General features: G+C 40.6%; 2 protein-coding genes across 6 annotated transcripts in view; both read left to right on the forward strand.

Annotated features, from left to right (window-relative positions):
- Nucleotides 1-8753, forward strand: part of LOC109960199 (BICD family-like cargo adapter 1) — a 14560-nt gene extending 5807 nt beyond the window's left edge. The window contains exons 3-10 of the mRNA XM_020600119.1: nt 719-838; nt 1649-1795; nt 3509-3691; nt 6296-6460; nt 6878-6955; nt 7594-7706; nt 7975-8095; nt 8489-8753. Of these exons, the coding sequence (XP_020455775.1) occupies nt 719-838; nt 1649-1795; nt 3509-3691; nt 6296-6460; nt 6878-6955; nt 7594-7706; nt 7975-8095; nt 8489-8728 (1167 nt within the window). The 3' untranslated portion in view covers nt 8729-8753. The remainder of the gene's footprint in view (nt 1-718; nt 839-1648; nt 1796-3508; nt 3692-6295; nt 6461-6877; nt 6956-7593; nt 7707-7974; nt 8096-8488) is intronic.
- A 1258-nt stretch (nt 8754-10011) lies between these two features.
- ube4a (ubiquitination factor E4A (UFD2 homolog, yeast)) lies at nt 10012-22753 on the forward strand. Of its 5 annotated transcripts, none has more exons than XM_020600122.1 (21): nt 10012-10071; nt 10192-10238; nt 12230-12398; nt 12571-12747; nt 15269-15381; nt 15672-15824; nt 15962-16121; nt 16223-16425; nt 16643-16834; nt 16943-17276; nt 17477-17603; nt 17799-18106; nt 18909-19041; nt 19188-19378; nt 19781-19881; nt 20301-20414; nt 20672-20846; nt 20947-21127; nt 21368-21515; nt 21605-21762; nt 21979-22753. In XM_020600122.1, exons 3-21 carry the CDS (start codon nt 12269-12271, stop codon nt 22112-22114), a joined length of 3234 nt encoding a protein of 1077 aa, XP_020455778.1. In that variant the 5' UTR covers nt 10012-10071; nt 10192-10238; nt 12230-12268; the 3' UTR covers nt 22115-22753. The 5 variants fall into 5 exon arrangements, with proteins under 5 accessions (XP_020455778.1, XP_020455780.1, XP_020455776.1 ...); XM_020600120.1 differs by lacking the exon at nt 10012-10071 and adding an exon at nt 10353-10473 and having other exon boundaries at nt 10090-10238; XM_020600124.1 differs by lacking the exon at nt 10192-10238.
- Nucleotides 22754-23252: the final 499 nt, after the last annotated feature.

Here is a 23252-nt window from a genome sequence, read left to right on the forward strand (position 1 = left end):
GTTTGGGTTGGGGGGGGGGGGAGGCATCATGAGGGGATGTCGTCTTAGCATCTCTATCAAATGGAGCATTTTCCAGCCAGTTGTCTGCTGGTGATTCTCGGTGGGTCGCTGCCTCTGTTGTGGAAGAGGCCCGTGTTGGTGAGATGAGCAGCTGTAAAACAAATGTTCATCTTTTGTCTTTCAGTGAATGCTGTACTCAGACGCGCGCACACACATTTCCCACAAATTTTAACCTCTGAACACTCCTCCAAGCATGTACACACAAGCTGTCCTCTCTGCTTTATCCTTCTGATGACCATGCTTACCCTTTGCCACATTGTTGTCTAATGTGCAGTGATGATGTCACCAATAAGAACAAGCTGTCCCCTGCTGCAGAGGCCAGCCTATTATCTTGTATTGTGAGGTGGTGATGGGACTTGACAGTGGCCTGCCAAAACTGCTGAGTAAGGGGAACCAAGGGTCCCAGACTAGAATAGGAGGAGGGGAGGGGGTGGTTGGTTTACCGGGACTTCAGAGGTGGCACAGCAGCACTTCATAGACTCTTGACTCCAAAACATGTCTTGGTCATAGTTTGGATTCTCGTTGTGTGAATTTCTTCTGTGCTTGAATCTCTCCTCATACTTGGAAGTAAACACAATAGACAAAGAGGGCTGTCCTATAGATTATTTAGTTTTACTCCATTTGTGAACCTTGAGTGTCTCCGTGGTGTGTGTTGTAGGCGATGGAGGTGGAGCGAGCCATGTCCAGTGAGCTGCAGGCTCTGAAACAGGAGCTCCAACTCCAAGGAAGCCACAACAGAGCAGAGGATGAGGAGCTGATCACTGCCATGAAGGAGCAGGTAACTACCACGTACAAACGTGCTGTGAATGCAAACAGCCCAGAGTTTGCTGTGAAAGGGCAGACTGGTGAAATGTTTCAAGTCTTGAAGAGATGACATGCACATAAACACAGTGACCAGAACACCCTGCAGTAGTACGCCTGTACCTGTTTTCACCCTTCATGTTTCTAAATTTATTTCCAAGTTGTTGGTTGTGAGGTCAGCTACTGTTTCATCTTGCCTTGTTGCAGTCACTGTGGTGTAATGTTATTTACAGAGGAACATTTTGGCTCAGGGTTTTTATTGTGTATATAGATATGTATCCATCCATTATCTATACTGCTCATCCTAATGAAGGTCGGGTGGGAAGGCTGGAGCCTATCCCAGCTGAGAACATGGGAAAACAGGGAGAACATGCAAGCTCCACACAGAAAGGCCCCGGGTTGGCCCGGACTCAAGACCGGAACCGTCTTGCTATGAGGCAACAGCGCTAACCACTGCACTGCTGTGCCGCCCTATCATGAAGAACATGGTGGAACAGAAGACAAAATACTGGAGTAAATTTTTGAACAGGTCAAATAAAACTAATCTGGGCCTCTTTTGCATTAAAATTGCAATTAACTTCCTGTTGTGTTTCTGTCTTCATTAAAAAAGAAAAAAAAAGATTAGGCCAAATCTGACAGAACTGCCCATGGTCTTATGATTAATGACTGAAAGGAAGCCATGCAACGGAGATGGGCTCTATCTGACCTAGTAGTGGAGAACAATTTTTCAATAAACAACTTTAGTTGGTCACATTTAAGATCTGTATTTGTGTGTGTTTTTTTTCAGGTATTGAGACTTACCCAGAAGGAGCAGGTGCTGGAGGAACGTTTGGCGAGTGTCTGTCAAGAAAATGCTGAGCTGAGGGCGAGTTTGGCTTCTTTACACGCACGCCTGGCTCTGCATGACCAACTCAACCAGCAGCACAGCCAGCAGGTAGGCTACATATACAAATACGACACATACTGCATGCATTTATAGTCTTTCATTAAAGTAAATACTCACTGATTAGTGTTCATTGTAGCAGCCAGCTCAGTACGATTGGCATATGAATAAGAGAGTCTCAATAATAACCCCGCCTCGGGGCAGGGGTTTTGGCGGCATTGTAGAAAGCATTGCTAAACAATCACCTCATCCCCGTCATTGTGACTTTCATCTGCAGTTTTCCACTCGTATTTATTTAGTTTCATGTTGGGCTTAAGACTGGAATCTGGCACATCAGGATTTCTCTTATGTTAAACATGAATGGTTTTTTTTCTTTTTATTGCACTAGTGTGTCATGACGGCATTTAAATGGTGCATGAGACAAACTTCAGAAAGAGATAAAACAGCTAGAATTAGAGCACAAAAATTCACTGAACTCTAGAGTAGAAGAAAGAGAGGAATTTAAAAAAAAGGAGAGCTCAACCAAATAAATCTCCAGGGACAGATTCCCATCAGAGTGGTCTGAGTGTTTGAAAGATGTTTTGACTCCCATTTGGCAACCATATTAGTCATACAAAGCCAGGAAAAGATCAGTTACGCTGTACAAATTATGGAACAAAAAGTGAGTTAAATCTGAATTACACACTCTTGACTTTACTGAACAGACACTGTTCCTGCCAAAGAATATTCACTTAGATCAAATTCAAGACAATAATAGAAGAACACTACAGATAATCAAATATTTAACTCGGAACAAAATCCAGACTTTAGTGAGTCTGGATGCCAAAGTACCATTCACGTCAGTCGGGTGGATCTTCATAATAAAAGTTATGGAAAGGTTTTGCTGCAGGTGCAAAAATAATCCAGACTGTATAATAGACCCCATCAGCTTGATTAAAGATTAATCAGGAACACTGAGTCTCTTATACTTGAATGATTAACTAGACAAGGTTGACCTCTCCTCTTTACAATCTTTATCAGGCACCTGACATAATGAATTAAGATAAACAATTAAAGGAAATAAAACTGCAGCAGAGGAACAGAAACGCTTGTGTTTGCTGATGATGTTTTTGTGTTGGTGTCATTTTAGTAAATTATGCTTCTTACTCAGGTTATAAAGTAAAAGGTTCAAAAGACACAAGCTCTTAGTTTCAGCTGTAATCCACCTGAAGGCTTCTGTGAAGAATACCAGCTAGGATGCAGATCTCCAGGCTGGTTAGAGAAATTCAATTATGCCCGTTAGTTGGTTTCAGACCTATAGAATCAGTAGATGAACAGTTCTAGGAATGGGACTAGTTAGTATCCAGATACATACAGGGAGGGGAAAAAATCCAGGGTAACTTGGGGCAAAAAATACCAAATGCTTCAGTTCCCTGATAACACAGAGGTAGCTTTTCCAGTTTTGAAAAACTGTTAGAGCTAAGTTCTTTAGTATATTGGTGTGTGTCTGTATGTAACTATAAAGCTAGATAGAAATGTTGTCTTTTTAATTAAAATACAACAAGGAACTTTCAGGACAATCAGTTTGTAGACTCAAGATAGTTTGTAAAAACAAAATTAATTAAAAATGTGATTGTAGAGAACAAGCTACGCCAAATGCTCATAATTGCAAATGAGAATTGACGTTTCAGACTCATAACACCTGCGAGTTCTGTATCTACTGTATGTATGTTCATGTGTGTGTTCAATCATCTGTGTGTGTCTGTTCCTCCTGGTGTTTTCCAGCTAGCTGAAGCACAGCAGGAGGCGGAGGCGGCACAGGGGCGCTCACAGCAGCTGCAGGCCCAGGTGGAGGAGCTTCAGGAGGAAGTGTCCCTGTACGAAGGCAGGAGCCGGGGCGATGCCTCCCTACTGTCTGAGCTGGAGAACAGCGTTGAGACTGTGGGAATGGGAGTCAGCAAAGAAGAGGTACTTAAGCAGCAGGACTCGAGTTATGGTTTAGCACAGTCAGATCGGCAGATTCGGAATCATACTTGGATCCAGATCATATTGGTCAGATTGGTGTGTGATAGATCTTATGTGGATGTTATGGTGCTGCATTGTAGGCAGTGTGTATGGAGTTAGAAGCAAAAATATTGAAACTGGTCCAATCTCACAATGGTGAAGAATCCTTGGATCCGGTTGATGATCCGGATCAGCGTTACAGTCTAATGGATTGTTCCGTGGGCCATAACCTGCCTCTCCAAAAAAAACTGAATCCAAATTCATTCATTACTTTTTGAGGTATGCTGTGAACAAACACCAGCAAAAACAATAAAACAAACACAGCCAACCTAAATTACATGCAAACAGCAGAATCCTTAAGTGTGGGACTGACAGGTTTTGCTCTACTGCAGTCCTGCCCACAATGATTCAGGTATGGTTTGATGGCAAATTGTTTTCCTGTGATGACTGGAAACAAAGAATATTAAAGTATTTCCTGGAAGAAAGGTGCTCTACACACAAGAGATCACACAATAGTGGCACCAGAGAAACTGTGCAATGTTATTGGTATGAAAGTACAGTAGCTGTCTCTGCTGAGGGGAAACAAGCTGGCTGAACATTTTGTGCCAAGTCTAATGAGACAGTGTGACTTGTATTCAGTGAGAAGAAGAAGATGTGAAGGTCCTAATTTTCAAAATGAAGACACCATGAAAAAAATAGTAGGTGTCTGGGAGAAAGCATAAGAACTGACTGACAGTGAAGGAAAGTCCACTACAGTGTCACTCTCCAGCTGTCTGCTGTTGTTTTGTTCCAGCAGGAAAATGTGACGTATAACTGCACTCATGAGTCAGTCACTACATTTCCTGTTTGACCACACTGTAGGAGAGTTTCCTTGTTGGTTCCTTGAACCCTGTCATAAAACATTATATAATCCTTTCTACCAACATTACAGTAACCCGTGCATGATTCTCTGAGTTATCTTAAGATCAGTATCACCATGTGATATGTTTGACTCAGGAAGTTAAATAAAGCAATGAGGTGATGCTTGCACCTTCCAGTATGTAAATACCTGATGTCATTCAAGACTTGACACGTGAAGAGAATAAGTCATGCTGAAAAGTCTGCTTAGTTGTCAGGTATCACTTATTTCTCATTAAAACATCTGAAACATTAGCTCTCTAAACGTAGGCCATTCTGTATGTACTGTAGCAGCCTCTGAGATGTACCAGTTGTGTTGCGAAAGTAACTCAAAACTTCAAACTTTGCTATGAAAACAGACAGTTTGTAGTATACAACAAAGTGACTAATCCCCTGTGCAATATCATTTAAATGTCACGTTTCAAAATTGTATGGAGAATGTGAAGATGCGTCACGCCATGTTGAATATTGATACAGGGGCGCCATTTTGGGAGGTAAGCTCTGTATATATCTGCATATATTCTTGTTTTGTTTGGAAAAAAATTGTGTTCATTGTTTAGATATCAATTTACTGACTGTGGTGATTCAGAGTGATTAACATTACCTGACATCACATTTTCTATAATGTTACAGTGACAGCATTATTTCTGAGTTGAACAGTAGGGTGTTTGCTCCTATAAAAAAATAACTACTATAGTAAAATAGAAATGGCACAGAAGGAACTCAGTGCATCAAAAGCCAGTAAATCTCATTACTGAGTTTCAGATCTTTATTTTTACAATATTTCAAACATCCACCTTTATTTCTCATGACAGACTCATCCTTCCTCCATATAGAAGCTACCAGTGTTCGTCACGCTCCTATCCTATCAGTATTGCGCTGAAGAACAAACGAGGGTCTTTTTATTGGACATCATCAACATTGATGTTTTGTAATGTCCGTCAAACTTGTCTGAGCAGTCACATAAACTCCTATTTACATTGATAACCCCTGTGCCAAGTCTAAAGCGCATGCTGAGTATTTTCTGAGCTAGATGGTGCACTACTTGCACTGTCTATATCATAATTGTAGGAGAACGGCCACTGTGGCTTTGATTAGTGGTACTGTGGCTGGTTCTCTATCTCCTGATTATAGCTGCAAATGTTAAGTGGTAGAAAATGAATGAATGAAAAAATGAATGTTTTGACAGATTTTTTGTTGGTCACAATCTTCCTGCATCCTTTTCCATCTTTGTGAAGTATCACAATCAGATTATTCAGTTCACTCTGACAATTCCTTTCCAAAATTGAAAAGGTTCTGGTGTCATTTTATTTGCAGGTCATTTTTTATAGCTATGCACATGCAATTAAACTAATTGGGGGGAAAAACAGGTCTACTCAGTGTTGTTTGACTGAGTACAGGTTTTCTTTCTTGTGTGTCTATGATTACAGGTGTATCCACTTTTATTGCATTGAGTTTTTGCTTTGGGGCCTGTTTTTTATGCTGTCTTTATGAAGTATTTGATTTTGATTTGTTCATAAGAGGTAATACTAGTTGAGAACCTAGGAATAATGCAGTTAATATTAAGAGGTTAAACAATTTTGAATCATTTGACATTTAAGTGATATTGCACAGGGGTGCACTCACTTCTCTTGCATACTATAAGCTGACACCTGTCTGCTCTTCTGTTAGATAACACAAGAAATGGGGTCCATCCTTCAGTTACTGCTCCCACTGGCCCAGGAGGTGAACAGCTCTGGGAGCTCAGAGGTCATAGGTCAGCAGCAGGACCTGCAGGCCATGCTCCACCAGCTGAAGGGAGTGGCCCAAACTCTGGCACAGACATCCATCACTAAGGTGAGTGACATTCACACAGAAAAATAGGTGCGTCAGAAATGCAAATAAAACACTGACCTTGCTGTTTGAAATTAAAGGAGGTTGGGAATATTACATGTTGGCTTTTATGTCTTCTAAGTTTTTTAATGACATCATTAAAGTATACAGATTTAGAGTATATATGCAAATGTTTGCCAAGAGTGAGCATATACTGTCCAGTTGTGTCTTACAGTATGCCGTTTGTATTATATCCAGACCATTACCACTGTAACTCAGTATTAACCTCTAGAGTCCTGAGCTTATAACTCAGTATTAAGCTTGGTCTCTTCCTCCCTTGGAACACCGTGCAAATAGGCTAAAATTAGAGCGACTCTTTTTGGTGTAAAGTTATGTGAAATGCGTGACTGACACCTGATCTCTTTAATGTTTCTCTCTCAGGACCTGAATCAGGCTTTTGTCAGTGGGACGGGTGATCAGTGTGGGAATCCAAGTGCAGCACAGGAACTGAGAGATCAGGTAACCCAGGGATGAACACATCTGTCAGGGAGGGGCAGCGCTTGTGGTGGCTCAGTATTTTAGTACTGACCAACTGACTTCAATTCAAATTCAAATTTTATTTGTATAGCACCAAATCACAACAGACATAATCTCAGAACACTTTACAAGGTAAAGACCTTACTATTATAACTGTTATTATAGAGGAAAACCCAACAAATCCCCCCTCAGCACTGTCACTGTAATCCATCTTAGTTTCATATACAGAGTCAGTGACCTTTGATTTTACTGGAAACTAATTCTCATGTTTGATTCTTTTTCACCTCAAATTGTCTGCTACCAATATTAATTGGCAGAAATTAAATGAATTTTTCTGATTTCTGCACTCCTACGCATTCAGAACACTGTTAAACTCTAACCCAAAAAAACTGTTAATTACATTAAGAAAAGTACAAAGTTTTAAACCCAAACTGATTCTTTGTAACATACATGGAAATCAAAACATTCAGATAATTAAGTTTAAAATGAACATTTAACACTGTTATGAGTTCTTGGAAGAAACAATTTTAGTGCAACAACAACCTCTTTTAAATAGTTTGTTTATTTAAAATACACTAGTTTCTCTCAGCGATATAAACAGACCTCTTGTCTTACTCCAGAACATCCAGCTGCAGGAAGAAAACACTGAGCTGAGGCAGAAGCTGCAGCATGTACAGGAACAAGCTGAAGTTATCCAACAAGCCATCAGAGATCGAGATGAAGCCATAGCCAAGTGAGAAGCTTTTTTCCCCTCAATATTCTCAGTGCAAATTATAAAATCAAATACATTGAGATTCTTACAGCTGTTCCTGACTCTGAATTAATGCGTGTACTAGATGTCTAAACACAAAGACAGAAGCAATTCATTCTTCCCTTTGAAAGCTACTTTTGCAGCCATAATATTTATGCACTTATTTAACCTGTGAGAAGGTTGAACATCCTGAATGTGAAACTTTCTTGTATGTGACTGTGGCTGAAGAGGTTTCATCATTTGTTGCTAGGAAAAACCTGATGGAGGCTGAGTTGGTCAGAAGCAAAAATGACATGATGTCTCTGAACAACCAGTTATTAGAAGCCATCCAGCGTAAACTGGAGCTGTCACAGGAACTCGAGGCCTGGCAGGTGGGGTCCCTTTATTTCTGTGGAGCTTTTCCACCTATCACATCTAGTTAACTGTATCCTCAATGCCCTTTGAAGCATCTCTCATGCAGTTACTTTGTCACACTTAGTCTGAGTATTTCTGGCCATTTCCCTATGTTATGAAATGTTTTATCGAATTTATTAAGTTCCAAAATATCCCTGATTTAAAATAACAGTTTGGATGGTTATGAACCACAGGTGAGTCCTGCTGCTGCTGAGTCAATGTGCTGAGCTGAACCATCTGCCAAAGAGTCTAATCTCTTGTGCTTTGATGAAAATAATGCAAATATTTACTGTATAATGAGTGAAGGACAGTGCTGACATGAGACACTCAGACATCCTGCTCATTTCCTCTTCCTCCCCACCTTTCCTCAGGATGACATCCAGATCATCATCAACCAGCAGCTCAGGTCCCAGCAGCAGTCGGAGGAGCCTCAGAACAGATCCGCTTCCAACAGTGTATCATTCTTCCACAGGCCGGGCAGGGCGTCCTCCACACGGACACGCCACCTCTCCTCCTCCTCCACTTGGAGTTCAGACTCTAATCAGAACAAAATCCAGTCCCCCTGGAGAGACTGGTTAAGACGAGGTAAAGGGGCACAGTATGGCAAATAATGATCACTGAAAGCTACAGCTGCCTCTTGACAAAAAAAAAAAGGAAGAGAAGGAGGAAAGCCCAAAGCCATTAAAACACTTTGGGCATAGTGATGAACAACAGAGCCACAACCAACAAAGACTTGTCAAACAGGCACTGATTGAAAGTCAGTTGAACCGTGGCAACCTGAAACGCTAGCATTTTCACTGGATTACAGGTTTACTCCACACTGTAAATGTTGTGCCTTATTCTGTAATATTGTGAATGTCTGAGTATACATGATATAGTAGGTCTAGATCAGTAGAGACCATTTGTTCAAATTATTTAACTTCAAGGAAAGAAAAGTACAGTCAGGAATGTTGTCCTTATTTACTAAGGCTGATGTGAGAAGTCATCCAAGTATTCTCTTTTATAAGGACAAAACAAAAAAGTTGTTTATGATGCACTGTATGTCTTTGTGTAAGAGAGCTGTTTTTTTTTTTTTAATAATTTTTTATGTTTTCTGTATGATGACTTGGTGTGTCTGTATATATATATAGTATGTTATGTAACTCAGTGTTCAATATCAAACCTGATTAGTCCAAATGGGGGTGTTACATCTGGCCACATCTGGACTGACTGCTGGATGATTCATGAAGAATCATCTAATCTGTTAAGGTTTTTGTGTATTTAACTGATTGTGATCAGGATGTTAAAAAAACTGAACTGAGCAGCTGCTCTGTACTGAGATTAAATAAATCCACAAGCAGAAATTAAGCATCTGTATTGTCCAGAACAATTAGTACAGATAGCGGCGATACCCCTCAATGTACAGAGCCTTTAGAAACTATAACACGTTGACTTTTCAGACATTTTGTGGTGTTGACAGTTAAAATAAATATTATACAGCATGGTAGCATAGGTTGGCCATGATGCAATACTTATTTCACCAACTGCTGAAATATCTGCCTTGCAAAGTTCACCCTCAGCGCATTCTCTGTAGGGTGCACATCGAAACAGCTGAAGCATAGGCTAAACTTTCCAAATGCAGTTTGCCGCTGCCCTCTGCTGATGGTCAGGGAACACTGCAGGCTTTAGAGTATTATTTTTTTCTTTTTTTTTTATTTAAAGAGAAAACTATCAGTATATAGTGTTAAAGTAGCCATGTCATGCTCGTTTCCAGCCATTTAATGTTTAATATTGGGTGCCTCTAGATGAGCTTTACACCTATCATAACTTAAAATAGGCAAATTATTTCAGAATGATAAAACCAGAGAGCCTCTTCCTAAAAGGAGAGGATAGTTCGTGAACGCGCACAACTCCTGCGGACAGCGCAACGAATCGCAACGGCATTAATTCGTTTGAATATCTCCTCCATAGATAGGTAAACAGCGGTATATGTAACAATGAAAAGAGATGTGTAACACTCAGTCGTGGTCACAGCCACACTAAGAAGCTAAGGTTAATGCTATGAAGTTCCATGATCTTATCTATTATTTTTAAGGCTATATGCTGATCATCGTGAACTATTTCTGCCAAGATTAATAGCAGGTATAGTGCTTGTTTAATCGTGGATAATGGTAGATATATTATTCTCATTTAGAGTTGCATAAGTTCACTAGATGTTATTACTAATTGATTTTTATGTTAATAATTTCTGTAAAGACGCCCCGTCTTATTTTGATGACGTTTACAGTTTGTTTCCTGGCAAACTGGTACTGGATGGGTATAAGCGGTTTTTTTTTTTTTTTAAACTTGGAGAAACACATTTCTTCCCGTCAAACAGGTACGACAACATTCTTTGTCGCTTCTGTGCATTATATAGGCTGATAATACTTTAAAATCGGGTTAAAAGTCTACAAAATCAGTGCTAAAATGACTCCATGACAGCTTAGCTCGCTAACTGGCTAACTAGCTACTATGGCTAACGTTACTAACTAACCCTGCCAGCTAGTTGGCTAACTAGCGTCAAGCAGCTAAAGATGTTCCTGCCTGTTTCTTTTGAAACTACGCAATGATGGCTAGAAAGCTAGCTCCATAAGGCAACACAAATTATTACAGGAATGTGTTGAAATGAACTGACAGTGCACAACGTGCTCACCTGTTCAGCTTAACGTTGAAGGACAGTGAGTCATGTGTCCACTAATCTGTGTGAAACAGTGAGAGGAGACGTTGTTTCATCGACTCCCTGTTTTCTGATTAATGCCAAGATGTTTTTGGCTGGTTTTTCCTCATCAAATACTCGTCGTGTGTTGGGGGAACAGATAACAAGAAGGTCTGCCACAGCACGAAGCCTGGCAAATGTTTTGTTACAGTACATGTTATCTTGATGGTGCAAGAATGGGTTGAAAATGTTAGCTGACTTTTGAAAGCGAACATTAAGCAAGGTTAATTACAATCCCTGCATGAAGCAGACATTAGCGGGTTGCCCAAACTTTTGCACACGCCACAATTACCGTTCATTTAATGGAGTTCATAAAATAAAAGATAACAGCGCATTAACATTTGAAAACTTTTTAACGTGTTTGCTGTATGTGTTGTTTTTACTTCTTTTAACTCCAAAAACCTCCAAAGCATTAGCAAACCTTTGCATACAGCTATATGTAGTGACTTGTCATTACAGTCTGCTATATGAAATCTCATTCACTCATTTAAGAATAGTAACCATCCAATGCAAAGAAGTCACATTCATGTGCATCCCTGCATGTACGTGCGTTTTTGGAAACGAGAAACTAGACAAACGGGCTAAATGAGAGGTCAACAAAGGATTTGTCAAAATCTGCATTAAACTTTCAAACATGGAAAGTAAATGTAGAATGAAAGCAGTCTTAACAAAATAAGGCATTTATGTTCAATCTAAAGCAGAGTTTGTATGAAAAACAGTAAAGTGGAGGTAATAATGACCACAGCAAAAATAGGAAAGAGTAATTCAATCATTTTTGAAAAACTTTCAGTGGTTTATTGTGATCAGTGTCACATAGATAGAAACAGCAGAGTTTGTTCTTATACCAGGAGACCATATAGAGAAAACAGCTCTGTTTAAGTTTTTGAGGACAAGTGGGCTGATTACATGGCTGTAGGAACTAGACAATGAGGAGGTTAAATCCAGAAGGAGGCAGTAGTGTCATATGAAGGATGCCAACTGCATCTAAATTTCAAAATAAAAGGGAAAGATGCCCAAATGACCCTTAAACACTTTTTAAAAATATGTTGTTGACTTCAAACAATTTCTCCAAAGACAAAGGAAGGGAATGATGTATAAAAGGAACAACTGTAGGCTGTGTGATGATTAAGAACCATACATTCCACTCAATAAAGTAATGCTAAAATACTACCATGCTGTTGCTACTGTTAACTGAGACTAGGATGCTTTTCATTTTATTATAGGAATAAGGTGATTATGATAGCAATAGGAAGTGGTGGACATAAGAATGGTTTCATTCTGGATTGCATGTGGTCTCTAATCTTTTTTTTAATTTTGCTGTTGTTGCAACTCTTGTTCCATCAACACTTACTTGTTGTGGTCATATTGCTGTTTCAAGCTGGAATCTTAGATGGAGTGAGTGTTGAGGCCCAGTGAGATGACTGACCAGGGCAACAACAATCAGAACATCTCCTGCAACCCCTTCGCTGCCCTCTTCAGCTCAGTGGCTGATGCCAAGCAGTTTGCATCGCACCAGAAACCACAACAGAAGCCTGATGAGCCACCACGTAAGCAGAGTTAGCAGATCCTCTTACCAAATCCCCATACATAAACACATATATGACATAATTTGAGTGTTAACAAGCATCTTTTATGTGTTCTTTGTATATGTCATACTAGCATCTGGCTTAAATGTCTCCACATGGGTTTCCTACTTACTGTTTGTATCTGGTGCCACAGGGGAGGACTCAGGAGGGAGCCAGTCAGAGTCAGAAAACTCAGTGTCAGATAGCGTCGATGACAATGACGACTCAGTGGCAGAGATCAGCCGCTCCTTCCGGTCCAGGCAGGAGCTGTGTGAACAGCTCAATGTCAATCACATGATCCAGCGAATATTTCTTATCACACTGGACAACAGTGAGTAAAAGGAGAAGAATGAATATGGACCTTTGCATTCACATGTTTTGCTTTGACCCACATCAGTTTTGCTTGTTTCCGGTCTATAAAGTTGCCCACATGGGAGTGTGTGTGTATTTATATCCACATACTCCTTGTAGCCCAGTACTACATTCTACCTGCATTTGACCCACAGCAGGGCTCCAGACTGCAGTCACATTTTGTGACTATTTTTTAGCAACTGTGCAACTAAATTAGTAGGTAGGTACTAGGTACACCAATGCGACTTGCAAATATGCCCCTCATTTGTTTATTTTTAATCATATATTGTGAAATACCAGGAGGAAGCAAGAATTGGTGTGTGAGTATGTGTGTGGCTGTCACATGGCAACACAGGTCGGGGAAGATTATGCGGAGGATGTAATCTGCCTGTGTCCAGTTCACAAGTAGGCTGCTCCCGCTCTCACTTAGCCCTTTGGTTTGATTATTTTTTAAGAAGAAAAGGTTATTCATACCCCCTAGTGTATATACTGTTGGGTAGCTTTGTAATAATACACCATAATTTATTAGGTGATCTTTATATTAATATGAATCAGCAAAGCAACAAAGTTACTTGCAATAGTTCTAGTGGAGCAAAAAGTACAATATTTGCTTCTGAGATGCAGTGGAGTAGAAGTATAAAGAAGCAGAAAATATAATTTAATTTAGTAATATTTAATTGGGCACGACAATTATAACTAACAAATAATTGAAGGAATTTATGATGCCTTTCATCATCTGGGAACAGAGAAGGGGGTTAGAGAGGAGAGAGGCCATTAAGCAGTGCTTCACTTTGTGACTTTTATCTTTCAGGGCAGAGACACACCAAGCCAACGGTCGGCTGTCGGCCACTGTTGGGGCTCATCCTCCCGGTGTGTCCTGCACAGTTGGCACTAGTTGGTCCCTATCTGGGTCTTCTTGGCTGATTTCGGTGAGAGAGAGAGCACTCTGATTGGCTGCTGAGCTTAGCAAATCAGTGCACGAGAAGAGAACAGGTTGGGAAAGTTCCTTCAGCCTGTCGCTGTAGTATCCATGGTTTCACCCATTTAGTGTGGTTTCTCCTTGTTTTTCACCTCCACAACCAAAAGACCAAGAGCAGAGAATGGCAGTGCCATTTGTAACTTCTTATCAAACATATTCTTGATTAGAAGCAGCTATAAACATCAGCTGTTTTGAACAAGAGGCGTTTTGTTTATAGCTTATGCTTCCGCAGTCTAGCTCTTCTTTTTTTCCTGTCTGAATGACAAATACAGATTCCACCAACTGCTGGTAGGGGGAGTTATTTCTGTCACGCAGGTACAGAATGCACATGCTAGTCGGCCGTTGGCTGTAATCTGTGCGGTGTATTCAAGTAACATTGTTTCAACTTGAGCGGTCCAGACAAAGCCGAGGTGAGGCGACACAGCAGTCAGTCTTCGTTGCTGCTCGTTCTTTCTTTAGGCTTGGTGTATCTCTATCCTAAAATAAAACAAACCATTTTTATTTCTGTGAATTGTCTATTTGCTACTAAAACATTTATCAGTAATATAATTAAGATGGAAAACAATATGAATGTGTTGTGTGTTTATGTGATGTGCTAAAATTTTGCACTGGAGCTTCTAAAATGCTTGGTATGGAGCACCAATGGGAAAAGTCAGTCTGGAGCCTTGCACAGTTAAACTACCTGGGAGTACACACAACCAATTTCAGCAACTGTAGTCCCATACTTATCACTGTGTACTGATGTTTTGTCACTAAAATCTTGTTGTTTTTTTTTTTGTATATAAGGGAAATTCCACATAAATGACTGTCCAGATAATCGACAATAGTTAACATAGGTTTTGAAACATCTAGTTGTAGCTATAGATGTTATAGTAAACAAGCCTATAATAACTTTATTTAATGCAGTACTATGTGTTCATGCTTACCATTGTGAGTCCTCTGTAAAAGCCTAAGTGTGAAAGGCAGTCAAAGTCAAATCAGATAATCCATACTGACTCTTTTATATGGCTAGCAAACAGTTCACCCTGAGCTTCTTGCTTCTATCTGAAAGGGACATTAGATAAACAGATGCCTGATGATGTAAAGTAAAATGTATTGGTTGTAAATAGCACAGTTTCTTGTTCTTGGTGACGGTGGTGGAAAATTTGAAGTTTCCAGTAAGTAACAAATGACTCATCACCCTTTTAACAATGCAAAGACCTTGCACACTGTGAAGTCTTGCTCCCGGCTGAGTCTCTCCACCACTGAGACGGACGGACTGAAGATGAGTCATGATGTTCAGGAAAATGCAGGCTAGAAGCCCCCCTGTTTTAACACAGAGCACTTTAATAAATTCCTCTGCCACCTCAGTGTCAAATAAACCGGAGTAAACACATGCAAACCATTTAAACTCCACGTCTTATTTATTCTAAGGTTGGGCTGTTTGTAATTAATGCAATATTCATGCTTGGTTTGCTTTAAACTGTGTGGGTTGTCATGTGTAATATGGTTTGATCAGACTTTATTTTACTTTCACCCCAAGGTGACCCCAGCCTGAGAGGAGGTAATGGGATCCCTCCTCGCTGTGTGTACCTGGAAGAGTTGGCTGCAGATCTGGATGGACAGGACTGGCTGGACATGGACAACATAGAGCAGGTTAAACGTCAACAATGTGTTTTTGTGTCACCACTGCTTTGTTGCAGTGTCTTGTTTCCCTTGTCTCAGTAAGCAGCTTATTGTCTGATACAGCTTGTGAAAAAATGGCAGCCTTTAAGGAATGCCATAAGCACCCTTCAGGCACAAAGAAGTTCAGAATCTGTTAGATGTAAGAAAACGCATTATGGAAGAAACAGATACAGATGTTTTGGGAACCATTGAGTAGGCAATTGTGGAAAAAGCGTTACATGGACTGACTGGTGTGTGTGACGATTGCCTCTGTCCACCAGGCTCTGTTTAACCGACTGCTGCTCCAAGAGCCAGGTAACCACCTGATCTACATGACGTCATGCAGCGCTGTTAACCTGTCTGCCGACCGTGATGCTGGGGAGAAATGTGCCATCCCGTACCTTTTTGCTTGTTACCAGAGGGCCAAAGAAGAGGTGCAAGGTTTTCTTGCATGACTGTAACTGTAGAACCTTAATGGAACTATTTTTTAGGAATTGCCAGCTGTTAATAGACTACTCTTGGTAATTGGAGCATAATTCATAAAACAGTTTCTTGATTATCTGGGCACCAGGTGACAAAGGTACCAGAGAAGTTACTGTCGTTTGCTGTTCGCTGTAAGAACCTGACAGTTTCTAACACACGGACAGTTCTGCTCACCCCAGAGATCTACATCAGCCAGAATGTCTACGAACAGCTTCTGGACCTGCTGCTGGAAGCTTTCAGCGGAGCGCGTAGGTTCAGGATTGGGCCTGTGTCTGTTTCTTTTACTTTTGTCTTCACCTGTTTTCAGCAAAGTATTCCCTCTAGTTTTCTCTACTTTTCTTTGTGTCAGAGCCAGAGGAGGTGGTTGAGTTTGTGGAGGAGGTCATCACTGGCCTGCTGTCCGACCAGGAGGTGCGTACCTTCGAGGAGGTGATAGTGCCAGTGTTCGATATCTTCCAGGGACGCGTCAAGGACTTGGACCTGTGCCAACCCCTCCTCTACTCCTATCTAGATGTTCTCCTTTATTTCAGCCACCATAAAGATATTGCCAAGGTCAGGAGACACACAGAGCCATTGCATTTGCAAATGATGCAACAGATCACTTTCAGACTCACTATTAATTTTCTTTTATATTATTATTTTATACTATTTATATTTGTGTATTTATTTGTCTATCTATTCAATAATGTAGCGTGATCTCATAATCATAATTGCTATCTCAGAGCTCAGATTTTTCAAATCCATGTAACAATTCTTTTTTCTTTCCTAGGTATTAGTGGAACACATTCAGCCCAAAGACCCAGCTAATGGTTTGCAGTACCAGAAGAGCCTCCTAGGGGTAGTACTGAGTATCTCCTGCCTGTTAAAAACCCCAGGTGTGGTGGAAGGACATGGCTACTTCCTGAACCCCTCCCGCTCCAGTGCTCAGGAGACAAAAGTCCAGGAAGCCAACATCCACCAGGTAAACGGATTCTTTTTTAGTTGTCAATTTTGCCTTAAATCCATTCACTGATTTTTCAAACTACAGTATGTATTGGGACTAATGACCTTTACACCCTTTGTGCTGTAGTTCATGGGCCAATTTCACGACAAGCTCCACCAGATATTGAAAAACCTGCTCCAGCAATCTGGTGAGACGCGCCACCTGCTGCTGTCTTGGCTGGGAAGCTGTCTGCAGGCTAATGCTGGTCGAGCCAAGATTTGGGCAAATCAAATGCCAGAGATCTTTTTCCAGATGTATGCCTCAGATGCGTTCTTCTTAAACCTGGGTGCAGCTCTGGTGAAGTTGTGCCAGCCCTTCTGCCGACCACATTCGCCCAAACTGCTCACCTTCAACCCCACCTACTGTGCCCTCAAAGAGCTGAGCGAAGATGAGAGGCGTAATCGCAATGTGCACGCACGAGGTTAATACATGTGAAAATGAATATCAGTTATCATCCCCATTTTAAATACATTATTCCATCATTTTGATAGGTCACTATTAATACAGCAGCTCTGGTTTTTGTTTTGCTTTTACAAGTGGGTTTATAGCAGCCTCTTTTAAAAACTGGGGGATTTTCCAACATTGAAATTCCTGACTAAATGATCCTGTCTCTTATTCCAGGTCTTGACAAGGAAACCTGTCTGATCCCCGTACCCCCTCAGCAGCTGGTCGAGTCCGCACAGTCTTACAGCCTGCTAACTGAAAACCTTATCCTTACACAGCTCACCTTGCATCTCGGCTTCCACAGGTACACATCTTCAAACCAGTACCAACAGCTTTCCAAAAGAAACATACATCAACACTTACCTGAACTAAGGCTCTCACAGTGTAAGAGGTCTTTCAGTGACATGGTGTACTCTGTTTTCTTCGTGTTTGCACCATGTGTCAGCATTAACCTGTGTTGTCTTGTTCTCTTTGTATCTATGCACCTGTCCATGTGCAGACTTCATGAGCAGATGGTGAAGATGAACCAGTCTCTCCACCGGCTCCAGGTGACGTGGCAGGAGGCTCAGCGAACAGGCAGCCCAATGTCAGAGCAGCTCTTGGAGCAATTTGAGCGTCTGATGATTGTTTATCTATCAACCAAAGCTGCCACTACGCAGCCCGCCATGCTGCAATGCTGCCTTAACCTCCAGGCTTCCACTGCTGCTCTGCTGGTTCAGCTTAGTATGGGAAATCAGGGGCCTGAACATGTAGCACTCAGTTTTCCCCTGCCCTCCCTACAGAATTCTATGCTCTGCTATGTTCCAGGTAGGTTACCACTACACTACACTGACATGAAGGCAGTTTGAGCTCTCTTTAATTTTCTCAGGCTTCAATTGGGCTATGTTCATTCTTAATTTTAAATTTTTAGGCTTTTTAACATGTGAAATGTTGTGTTTTAACAAATGCTGCCTGATAACTCAAACATTTAACGAAACAATTTTAAATTAATTGCATTTTTCATCTGCCGGCAAAGTGTTTCAGACCAGTTTAATTGTTCATTTATTGTCAAAATTCAGCAACCTGGATTATCTTATTCATCTGTGCCGTAAACCTCTCTTGTTAAAAAAAGTACATAATTATAAATAAAAACACAGTGAAACACACTGCTGCACTCAATGACAACTTTTTTCATTACGAAATATCAGACCTACATGTTTTTGTTAAAAAGTTTTCCCAAAAGCTTCAAATAGACATATGTGAGCCTGGTGTTTCCTAGTGTGTTTCACTGATGTATTTTTAATCATTTCCAAACAACAACAGAGGTGTATGGCAGAGACGAAGTAGCTGATCCAGGTTGGAGACTGACGGACATTAACCATGAATAGTTGGTTTTAGTTTCTTTGTGGGGAGCATTGAAAGGACTATTTATTAATATAGAAAATGACCGGGCCCTTCTTTCAGTCTCTAACTGTGAGTTACATACACCCAATACTTCAGAATGTTTTGAAGTTAATGCAGTTGTGCAAGCAAGGCAGCAGTGGTTAGTCATTCATAGTACATTCATTCACAAATGCTGAGCATTCCTCAACACGTGATGAGTAAAGTGTGACTTTTCTGTCATTGTCAGAGTTTTTTGTAGAGAATTTGGGGGATTTTTTCATCTTTCTGCGGAGATTTGCGGACAGTGTTTTGGAGACTTGTGCGGAAAGTCTGGAGCAGATTCTTAACTTTATCACCATCTTCATGGGTAATGTAGAGAGGTATGTTACTCAGTAATGAAATAAAATGTCAGTGGTTTTAGTGAGTTTTATGATGAACTGAAAGAGTTGTGAGGGCTTACATGGTGCATGCCCTGATAACATTTCACTTAAATGCTTCAACCCTTGCTATACTGTATCTCCAACAGGATGAAGAACCCACATTTAAGAGCAAAGCTGGCAGAGGTCTTAGAGGCGGTGATGCCCCACATGGAGCCACTGGCTCCTGGTGCTCCTCAGCCGATCGTGTTCCAACGAGAGATGGTCTTCTGCTCCTACAAACATGCGCCTCAGCTGGCCGAGGCCATCATCATTGTGTTTGTAGACATTGAATTCACAGGTGAAGCTGGTGTATTCCTCAAAGGTTTTGACTTGCTTGTGCCAGTTGAAGGTGGAAACAGAAATGAACTTGGCAGAAAATACTGTAGAGATTGAACAAAAACACATTTATATCCACAACTTGCTTAACAAGTTTTGTCACCAAGTATACACACACTTGAAAAAGATAAAGGCTGTCTTTGATTTAAAACCATTTAACATTCTCAATGAAAATTAAAAGAAAACTGCTTCTTGGGAATATTTTAGGTCTTTTTCCAGCCAGCTGAATCTGTTGAGTGTTTGGATTGTTTGTGTACACCTGTTCATGAACTGCAGACCGAGATAAGGCCTGAAGCTGGATGAAGTGGAAAAAAATCGAGAGTAGCAATGAAACCTGTTTGATTTCATTCCTCTTTTTTTTCAGGTGATCCTCATCAGTTTGAACAGAAATTCAACTACAGGAGACCCATGTATCCCATCCTCAAGTACATGTGGAGCAAAGAAAACTATAGAGAGAGTATCAAGGTAAAGAGAAAATCATATAAATATGGCTTTATTATTTTGTGGTGGCGGTATATAAGAATCTTTATTGGCTATGAAGTGAATTATGATGAGGCAACATCTTCAATAGATGACTGACTTTTGGTGACAGGGCAGAAAATAAACTTCCACTCTCATCACATCTTATCCAGATTGTTTGCAGGTATGAGTGGGTAGTAAAGGACAGGCCGAGGAATAGAGAGGTGAAAATGTGTACCGTCTGTGATGAGCTACTAAACTGACCGGAATTTCTTTTATTTCATTGTATGTACTGTACTTGAATGCTGCTTTAACCCCTTGAATGAATGTGGCTGGGATGGAATAAGTAGACATAGTTTGTGATTATATATTGAGATATTCATCAGACTGAGCCCAATCATTTTATGTGATGCCTTTTGTTTCAGCATCTGGCAGATTATGCATCCCAGAACCTGGAGGCCATGAACCCCCCTTTGTTCCTCAGGTTCCTTAACCTACTGATGAATGATGCCATCTTCCTATTGGATGAGGCTATTCAGGTGAGGCCATGACATTTTGAGTTCAGTCTTCACTGCATGCAAATTAGGTTCCCACATCTATTTGTCTGGTGTTCATTCAAATTGTTGTGGTGTTTCCTAAGTATTTACTTGGTGGTAAATGCTAGATTTACATTAACAGAAACCCCAAAACACTGCACACAAAAAGTCTTGCACAGATTTGACATTTTGTTTGTTGGTCTCTGTCACTTTTTCAGATGCAGAATAAGATAACATTTGTTTATCACCTTTTCTCACAGTACCTGAGCAAAATCAAGGTTCTGCAGCTGGAGCGGGATCGGGGAGAGTGGGAAGGCCTGGCCCCTGATGCCCGAAGAGAGAAGGAGTCGAACCTGCAGATGTTTGGACAGCTGGGACGTTTCCACAACATCATGTCCAATGAAACCATTGGCACACTGGCCTTCCTCACCTCGGGTCAGGCAGAAAAGACTGTTGCATGTAGTCCTGTGTATCGATGAGTTGTTATCATCATTACAATGTTTTCTTTCTTTTCTCTTTCTGTTTCCCTCTTCAGAAATCAAAGGCATTTTTGTGCACCCCTTCCTGGCTGAGAGGATCATCTCCATGCTGAACTACTTCCTGCAGCACCTTGTGGGTCCTAAGATGGGCGCCCTGAAAGTAAAGGACTTCAGTGAGTTTGATTTCAAGCCCCAGCAGCTTGTTTCTGACATCTGCACCATCTACCTGAACCTGGGGTATGTTGTCACACTACTCTTTTACAAGTTGAATGAATGGCAGATTTATGAACAAAAGAAAGGAAATCAGTTAAATAAAATAATTTAGCAGACTGTGTTGACATTTATTTCCTTGTAGTCTTTATTTATCAAACTCATTTGTGCCATTTCTCTTGGTGGAAGAGAAACACAGTGGCACATTGCTAACTACATGGTTTTGTCATTTCCAAGTAAAAAAACCAAAAATTCTGTCTTTGGCAGCGACGAGGAGGATTTCTGCGCTACAGTCCCAAAAGATGGACGATCGTATTCTCCCATGCTCTTCTCCCAGACAGTTAGGGTACTAAAGAAGATCAATAAACCTGGGGACATGATTGTTGCTTTTGGACTCCTTGCTGATAAAATAAAGGTATAAAAAGAAATATATGTCATAACAAGTCAAGTTTTTTTAGGAAAAACAAAACGAGTTACATTGTTGCTACCGTGTCTGTGTTTTAGTCTCATGCAGACAGACAACAACAGGAAGAGGAGACATATTCTGATGCTCCAGATGAATTCTTGGACCCCATCATGTCTACTCTGATGCTGGATCCTGTTCTTCTACCCTCTTCCAATGTAACAGTAGACCGCTCAACTATAGCAAGGCATCTCCTTAGGTTAGTTACTTCCTGCAAAGCGCCGAAGTTCACTCAAGGTAGCATAATATCCAGTGGTCATCATCATTGTCGATACAAATTTAGAGTAGTCATAAATTGTCTTTCAGGAAATTCATTATCTGTGTCTTTGTTCTGACAAGGAGCAGCTGTGTAGATATAAAGTTGGTGTGCAGTTGTCATATGAGTAATCATGTATTAATCGTGCCTTTCTTACAGTGACCAGACAGACCCTTTCAACCGCAGCCCTCTAACCATGGACCAGATCAGGCCAAATGAGGAACTCAAACAGCAGATCTTACGGTGGCTGGACAAGCATAAGCAGGAGAGGCTGCAACTGGGACCCAGTGGCTAGCCTTGATCTCTCACTGTGACAAACAATAACTGCATCCTTGTTTTCTTTCCTGCCCCACATCTCGTGTGCCCTCTGCTTTTTGGCTAATCCATGGTGTGCTTGCATCTGGATTTCTTCTGACTCCTCTGGTCTGATTAACATTGCATTAGACTTTTCATGCAGCCTTCATGCTCTGTGGGTTCTCTCTGTGACAGCAGTCCAGGCAAACTGTTGCTCATCAGCTGGTGGCAACTTCAGTGACCGTACAAAGTAGCTGTTTGATTCCCACAGTGTCTTGTGGAGGTAATACAACCACTGGTCCTTTCTCCCTGAATGCTGTGTATTAATCAGTCATATTGCAATTGGAACTGTGGCCAGAGGTGAGACTCTCAACAGGACTTGTTGAATGGACTGTATGAACTCATGATTGGCCAGCTGAACAAAACATGATTTTATAATGCAAGAGTAAGCATTTCTGGGAAGTCGTGAGACAGAACAGGGATGGAGTCATGATTTGACCTTGATTTCACCTTCATGAAGAGTACATCATACACTGCCTACTGCATTCTTGAAAATCCTATATTTTAGCATTTTTGGTTAAATCTCAAGCAACACTGTAAATAAACTTAACAATTAAAAGTAAGATGTAAGTAACACCGAGTTGAATTGTGTGACTTTTATTGAAAGTAAGATGTTCAAAAGCTTGTTAACTGTACTAAGATATTTGTAAAACCATACTGTTTATTTGTTTTACGGTTGTCTATGTTTTAACTGAGATAAGGGCTTTCAGATCTTCAAGTGCACCTGCCTTTAATGAAGCACTAATTAAAGACATTGTTAGGATCTAAGACCTTACTAATTAATATAATTAAAGTTATATTACAGTAATCACTCTAATTTGAACCACATTTTAGGATGTAGTACACACACAAATTAATCCTACCTAAGAATACCACAATACCTACTAAAATTGCTTGACTGGTGGGTGGTCATGTCCTTATGGCAGTGCAGTTGGAAATAAAGAAGCAGCTCACAGCTGTTACTAATTGTGGGTGGCTCTATGAACATCTCAGAAAACATTACAGTGTTAATTGTAAAACCATTTTCCTTGTTACTTTTTTTAAATTATGAAACTCAGTGGCATTATGAAATTCCAGTT

The sequence above is a fragment of the Monopterus albus genome, unplaced genomic scaffold (genome assembly GCF_001952655.1).
Source record: "Monopterus albus unplaced genomic scaffold, M_albus_1.0 scaffold45.1, whole genome shotgun sequence".
Taxonomy (NCBI): Eukaryota; Metazoa; Chordata; class Actinopteri; order Synbranchiformes; family Synbranchidae; genus Monopterus; species Monopterus albus.

Excerpts from the sequence above, each read along its gene's own strand:
- ube4a (XM_020600122.1), top strand. The coding sequence starts at position 12,269 with ATGACTGACCAGGGCAACAACAATCAGAACATCTCCTGCAACCCCTTC. Across the intron at positions 15,382-15,671 it reads ACATGGACAACATAGAGCAG|GCTCTGTTTAACCGACTGCT; the intron begins GTTAAACGTCAA and ends TCTGTCCACCAG. Across the intron at positions 19,042-19,187 it reads TTCATGGGTAATGTAGAGAG|GATGAAGAACCCACATTTAA; the intron begins GTATGTTACTCA and ends TATCTCCAACAG.